This window comes from Rhinopithecus bieti, unplaced genomic scaffold (assembly GCF_001698545.2).
Source record: "Rhinopithecus bieti isolate Rb0 unplaced genomic scaffold, ASM169854v2 scaffold_41913, whole genome shotgun sequence".
NCBI classification, from domain to species: domain Eukaryota; kingdom Metazoa; phylum Chordata; class Mammalia; order Primates; family Cercopithecidae; genus Rhinopithecus; species Rhinopithecus bieti.
In genome coordinates, this window is record NW_016818964.1 from 1,958,695 (window position 1) to 1,966,000 (window position 7,306).

The following is a 7,306-nucleotide window of genomic DNA, read 5'->3' on the forward strand; positions in this document are numbered from 1 at the left end:
GTCAAAAGTGTCTTAAGGCTTTTGTCCCAGAGAAAGACTTAAAATGCTTAAATCTCACTTGAACTGCACTCTATTCTAAACTTCTCAAGATTAGGATTAAAGCAGTCAAGCTTGCCTATTATTGAGCTCTTTCTCACTTTACTTCAGAATTTTGTTGCTTTGTAAAATTAAAATGGGGTATTACTCGAAGAAAAAAGGCTTGACTAATACTGTCTTTCTTAAAGCTCTTTTGTTGTTAGCAATAGAAATCCAGCACCACCTAGTTTAAGCCCAAAGCAGGATTTATCATAAAGCATATAAAGAGAGGCCCAGAACTCAAGGAGAGGAAAGTGTCCTAACTTCAGAATAGGGAGAACCAGGGCTTTGAACACAGATAGGATGTTCCCTCTGGCTCTTACATCTGGTTCTTTGAGCAGCTTGGCTGCATTATTAACTCACTGTGGAAGGGCTTTCTTGCTAGGTAGAAAAAAAACATGGCTCCCAAGTTACAACATCCATCCCAACCAACAGACTGGGTCCCAGCCCTCTCTTTGGTCCAATATTTGAATCAAGTAGTGTTAACAACTGTGGTCAGGAAGCAGAGCAATGTTGCACTGAATCATTTCTTACAGGACTCATGTAACCCAGAGGTGCTCAAATTATTATCTGGGGATATCTAAGGCAAAATTAGAGTTTACCTGGTGTGACTGGGCAGGATAAGCCAAGGGAAGACTGAGAACAAGGAGATGAGGTTAGGGAGGTGGCTAACCATGGTTCATGCAGGTCCTTGATTGCTTAGGGTAAGATTCCAGAGCACAGTTGCCCAGTGGAAACGTAACATGGGCTGGGCCTGGTGGTTAACTCCCGTAATCCTAACATTTTGGGAGGCCGAGGCAGGTGGATTGCTTGAGGCCAGGAGTTCAAGATCAGCCCAGGCAACATGGTGAGACATGCCCCAGAGTTAGGAGGTGGGGCCTTTGGGAAGCAATTAGATCATAACACAGCCCTCAAGAATAGGATTAGTGCCCTTATAAAAGAGGCCCCAGAGAGCTACCTTGTTGCTTCCATCATATGAAGACACAACCAGAACAAGGAAGTGGGCCCTCACTGGACATCAAATCTATCAGCACATTGATTTTGAATTTCTAGCATCCAGAACTGTAAGAAATACATTTCTGTCCTTTGTAAGTCACCCAGTCTGTTGTATTCTAACAGCCTGAACAGATTGAGAAAGTAACAGAAAGGAACAAAAGTAACTGACCTGCTTCTTCATATTCATAAGCATGAAAGGACAACCAAGGATCATAAGATGTTTGAATAAAACTAGCAGGTTCAAAATGAATAAATAAAATGTACCCTAGAAGAAACACAGATAGTTCATGGAATAGAGATAACTGTTTAAAAGTTCAGATTAATATTGTGAAAGAAATCTAAAGTGATAGCATCTATAAAATACTAACAGGTGACTGTAAAAGCAAAAAATAGTATGTTTTAAAACTATAATTCTAAAATAAAAAATCATGGGCTAGAAGAAAAAGTCAAGGAAATCTTGCAAAATGTAGAACAAGGGACAAAACGTTGATGAGTGAGAAAAAGGCTGAAAGACAGAGGTGACCTGCTAAGAAGGGCCAATGTCCATCAATAAGAATTTTAGGTTGAGAACACAGAAAACAGAGAGAAGCAAATAAACAGGAATAGTGCTCCCAGAGCTAAAGAACCATGACTTCAGATAGAAAGGTCTTACCCACTGCTAATCCATATGAATGGGAAAATACCCATATCTAACAGTATCCTGGAGGAACTTCACAATTCCAAGGACAAAAAGGAATGCCTGAAAGATTCCCAAAAGGAAAAAAGAGGGCACTCCAAGGAATGACAACTATATTGGCATTTTATTTCTTATCAGCTCACTAGGTGCTGGAAAAGAAAGGAACAATGCCTTTTGAAAATCTTTGAAGGACAATGATTTTGAGCCCAGAGTTCTATAACCATTCAAATTAGCATTTAAATGGAAACCAAAATATATATATTTTGATTTCCAAGGGCTGAGGAACTTTATCAGCTGCAAACCTTTCCTGAAAGAACTGCTTAAGGATGTACTACAGCAAAACGAAATCTAAGAAAGAGGAAGATACCAGCTGCAGAAACAGAGCAATTCAAAGAAACCCTAGTGTTACTTGCGCAATAGGCCCCCAAAAGGAATAATGTGAAGACACAGAATCATTGTAGTGGATAAAGTTTTATTACAGTACTAAATTTAAAAATCACAGTATATTTACTTTTCCCTCAAGAGAGTCTGGGCACAGTGCATCATGCTTGTAATCCCAGTACTTTGGGTGGCTGAGACAAGAGCATGGCTTGAGCCCAGGAGTTTGACATCAGCCTGGGTGACACAGTGAGACCCGTCTCTACAAAAGAATAAGAAAATTAGCCTTAGTGACAGATAATTAAATCACCTTTTCTACCGGGTCCAAACACTCATTTGACCCTGCCATGAATATTTTTTATATCATCAGCAGACTACAGAAATTTGTTCTTGGTTTTCAGTGTTAAGAACCTACAGACATTTTATGGAGTATTTAATTTGCATTAGAGAACAGTGTGCTATAAACTCTGCCAATGCCAGGGCATGTTAAGAGGTATATAAAGTATAGGTAGAGAGGAAGACAAAGGGAAGGAGTAGGGCTGCCAAGTCCCTCAGTTTACCCAGCAGAAAAGAGATACTTAGTGTGAGGTAGGGTTGGGGCCCAGGGGAGGGTGGCAGGAGAGTTTAGGAGAGGATAGGACACGTGGGTGGAAAGTGAGGTGAATGAGGGCTGGGAGGTTGCAGGGGGCACTGAGTGGAAAAGGCGGGGCAGAGCAGGGTGTGCAGAATGGAGAGTGGAGCAGAGCAGGTGTTGCAGGATGGAAGGGGCGGTGCAGAGCAAGTGGTGCTGAGCAGAAGGGGTGGGGCAGAGCAGGGGGTGCTGGGCAGAAAAAGTGGGGTAGAACAGGGGGTGCTGAGCAGAAGAGGTGTGGCAGAGCACGGAGTGCTGAGTGGAAAAGGCAGTGCAGAACAAAGAGTGGTGAGTGGAAGAGGTGGGGCAGAGCAGGGGGTGCTGGGCAGAAGGGGCGGGGTAGGGGCGAGGGCAGAGCGCCCCCTCGTGGCTGGGGCGCCTGCGCAAACCAGCTGCCTCACGCTCACTGGAGTTCGCGCTACTTCGCCGCACCTCACTTGTGCTGTCCACGCCTGACTTTGTCTTACCTGACGCGATATGCCTCTCCTGCGTGGGCGCTGTCCTGTCCGCCGCCACTACCGCGACGTGGCTCTGCTTGGCCTGCAGCCGGCTCCCCGCTTCGCCCACTCGGAGCCCCCGCGTCAGCGGCCCCTTTCTGCTGCCGTGAGTTGAGACCCAGCCATCATGGCGGCACGGACAAGGCGGGCGGGAAGCGCGTGGCCCAGGCAGGGCCCCCCGACGGGTGGGAAGAAGGGAGGACAGGGCTTGCAGGCCTCGCGTGTGAGGCTCCTGTGGCTTGGCCGCCGTTGGGGGAGGTTCCTGGGAGAGGGTCGCAGTGAGGATGCTGTCGTCAGGTGCAGGGACAGAAAGCCTGGGACCCTGAGGGCCGCGCGGGGATTGGGCCTCCTTCGTTGTTACCGTTTACCGGCACCTGGCTCGGGGGCGGGGCTGTGGTTTCGCGGAGGAACGGTTTACCATCCTCGGACGTCCTCGGCACTGCCAAGATTTAACATTTTCGATAAAATGGTGGAAATCCTGGGCCGCATCAAAATTCCACAGTGTGAAGGTTGGAACCGGAGAACCGTTAGATGAAAAATGAATTAAAAAAAAATCAGGTGATCCATGAATCGATTTTCAGCTTTTTAGATTTCAGCATTTTAAGTTCTTGTTTCTAGGACAATGGTCTAGTTGCTCAAAACGTTTTTTAAAGTACTTTTTGTTAGGCAGCAAGTCACTGGTCCAGGAAGCCATACTCAGCAGGGCATTTCGTCTTCTCTTCCAGGAAATGGCTGTTGGACTTGTGGTGTTTTTTACGACCTTCTTAACACCAGCTGCATACGTGCTAGGCAACCTGAAGGAGTTCAGAAAGAATTAGATGGAAGAAGATGTTGAACAGCTGTTAACATCCAAAAAACTTTCAGAAAAAGTTGTGTTTTTGTTAACGAGAGCAAGATTACCTAGTTGAGTGATGCAACCATTGTGGTATTCACTTTCCTCTTGTTTATGATGAATATTTTGCACTTTTTTAGTAGTGTGCATTATATGGATGTATAGTGAAAAATGTTCTGCCTAAGTGTTAAATAAAACAAATACTTATTTGTGCTTGGTAATATGTGTGCATATTATTTTCTAAACATCATGAAAGCTGATGAAAATTTACTGAGAACTGCTGTGAAAGGTCAGACTTAGTGACTCAAAGGGTGACATTAAGTGTTACTGTATGGGAGTGAATGTATCTAGTGATAACACCCTTAAAAGATTAGATGTGGAGCTGTGAGGTAATGTAAGTTTAGCTAAATGGTTTTTATGTTCTATTAGTACTGCCATGCCACACTTCACAATTTGCTGTGAGAAGTACAACCATTTCTTCCTTTTTTTTTTTTTTTTTTTTTGAGACGGAGTCTCGCTGTGTTGCCCAGGCTGGAGTGCAGTGGCGCAATCTCGGCTCACTGCAAGCTCCGTCTCCCGGGTTCCCGCCATTCTCCCGTCTCAGCCTCCGAGTAGCTGGGACTACAGGCGCCCGCCACGGCGCCCGGCTAGTTTTTTGTATTTTTAGTAGAGACGGGGTTTCACTGTGTTAACCATTTCTTATCTTTGCCTCTTTAAATGACTACACTTCAGAAGGTGAAGAGTCAGTACATCTCCTATTTTATGTTCTCTTAGTCTTCTGGGAGGTTTGAAGAATCATACACATCTTTGAACTGTCTTAGCTGTTGATTATGCTGTTATCATGGGCAACATAGTTCAACTCTGAGCCTTGGTTTTCTTATCTCTGTAATGGGGACTTAAAATTGCTGTCTTGAAGGGATGTTGTGGGAATAAAACATTGAAGAAAGAAAGATAAAGTACCTTTCAACATAGTACCTGAAACAATAGTCAATAAATAGAAGTTATTGTTTGTAGATATACAAGGTTGCTAATATTCATTCATTCAACAAATACTGAATTCCTGTGATGTGCCAGTTATTGTGTGAGGTCAGTATACCCCAGATAGACCCCTTCCTTGTTTAGCTTACAGGTCTTAGAGGGCTAATGTTTTGTTACTTTAGTATTTTTACATTTCTATCTCAAAATTTATATTGATGTATTAGTCGATGTTCTTCATAGAAACAGAAAAAATAGGATGTGTATATATACACATTTATATATGGAGAGAGAGAGATTGGTTTATTTTAAGGAATTGGCTCATGGTTGTGGAAGCTGGCAGGTCATAAATCTGCAGGACAGCCTGGTAGGCAGGAAGACACAGGAAGGAGTTGGAGTCCCATTCTGAGGACAGTCTTCTATCAGAATTCCCTTTTTGCTAAAGCCAGTCTTTAAAGCCTCCGACTGATTGGATGAGGTCCATCTACACTTTGAAGTACTATCTTCTTTACTCAAGGCCTACAGATTTAAATGTTAATCTCTTACAATCTTCACAGAAACACCTACATAGTATTTGACCAGATACCTGGGAACTGTGGCCTAGCCAAATTGACAAAAAATTAACCATCACAATTGGATAAAATAATTTTTCAGAGTGAGAGCATGGAAAAGGTTGGTGATACCCCTGAAATGTAAAGGTGTGAGCACAGTGGCTAATCAAAATCTTAGCAGTTTCTTAAGATCTACCTTCGCTGTTCGCTGGTTGCAAACCTGCTCCTAGGCCCTTTACGTGAATTCCCATCGGGACACAGGCTCAATCTTCTGATTTCTTGTATTCAGTGAGACCTTGCTTTTGCTGCCAATTTTGAACTTACTTTTTCCTCTCTAACTCTGATGGCTTTGTATTTCGACTTCTGATGCCTGCCTTCATGTGCTCCAAATTATGGCAAAAGACAGCTTTACCTTCCTAGCTGGGGAAGAATATTGAGCTATAGGAATCTTTTCCATAGAACTTTAGCACTTAGTGTTCTGAACTGTTTGACACTCAAGTTATTGAGTACTCTCATGCAATAATACTGTATGTTGGAAAATGGTAACTTATTTTGATGAATGAACTCTGTTGCTCTGTCTCGTCAATTTTATACTCATAAAGGTGTCACATTCAAGGTACAGTTTGTTCTTGTTTGGGGTAGTTTTGTTCTATAAAGGCACTGTGAACACTGAATCAATGAATACTGAAGTAGGGGAAATTCAGAGTTAAGTTCCTGTGGGCCTCTGGTCATAACATTTTTGTCAGCCTCTCAGTCTGTAACTTATTTTATGTATGTTTCTTTTTAAAAACACCTTATTTAATATACAAATGCTCTTGGACTTAACAATGGGGTTACCTCCTCATAAACCCATTGTAAATTGAAAGTACTGTAAATTGAAAATGCATTTAATCTACCTAACCTGAATATCATAGCTTAGCCTAGCCTACCTTAAATGTGCTCAGAACACTTATGAATCAAGTGCTGTTTTAAATGGAACCTATTTATAGTTTATGCACATATGCATAAACATAGACATACAATATGATACTTCGGTAGGTTCAAGAGTTGAGGGAGTCACATCTCTAATGTTATGCGTGATGTCAGCCTTCAATCAGCTGAGCTTCCTTATTCCAGGGTTCCCATCACACCTTGACTTGACATCACTGAGATTTCTACTTCTTTCTTCTCCATAGGACCCTGCTATTTTTCCTTTTACTTATTGAACCTTATCTTTTTGTAGTATGTGAACTATTTTATTTTTATTTTGTTTTTTTTGAGACAGTGTCTCACTGTGTCGCCCAGGCTGGAGTGCAGTGGCACAATCATAGCTCACTGAAGCCCCGAACTCCTGGGCTCAAGTGATTTTCCCATGTTGGCTTCCCAAAGCTTTGGACTACAGGTATGAGCCCCTGTGCCCAGCATATTCAACACTTTTTAACTCTGTTTGAAATCACCTTTGCCATAGTATCACACACTGTGGTTTGGCTGCTTCTTATTTCCCTGCTATGAATTTGATAGTTCTTTCTTAGTCTTAGCCTCTCCTTTTTTTCTGTTGTAAAATGTATTCTTTCTTTATATTCTCATTCCTGTGAATAACTTCAGTTACCATATACTTGTTTACTCCCATATCAGTCACCCTGTCCCATATCTTTCTCCTGAAATCCAGATAATTATGTGTATTTGCTTAACATTTCCTCTTGGATATTGTATAGA

The 7,306-nt window shown here is 42.4% G+C and overlaps 1 protein-coding gene across 1 annotated transcript; it reads left to right on the top strand.

Moving 5' to 3' along the window:
• The first annotated feature begins 3,112 nt into the window (after positions 1 to 3,112).
• Positions 3,113 to 4,306, top strand: COX8C (cytochrome c oxidase subunit 8C). Its single transcript, XM_017857918.1, has 2 exons — positions 3,113 to 3,359; positions 3,979 to 4,306. Exons 1-2 carry the CDS (start codon positions 3,234 to 3,236, stop codon positions 4,069 to 4,071), a joined length of 219 nt encoding a protein of 72 aa, XP_017713407.1. The 5' UTR covers positions 3,113 to 3,233; the 3' UTR covers positions 4,072 to 4,306.
• Positions 4,307 to 7,306: the final 3,000 nt, after the last annotated feature.

Coding starts and splice junctions, on each gene's coding strand:
- COX8C (XM_017857918.1), top strand. CDS start 3,234: ATGCCTCTCCTGCGTGGGCGCTGTCCTGTCCGCCGCCACTACCGCGAC. Junction 3,360..3,978: donor AGCGGCCCCTTTCTGCTGCC/GTGAGTTGAGAC, acceptor CTTCTCTTCCAG/GAAATGGCTGTTGGACTTGT.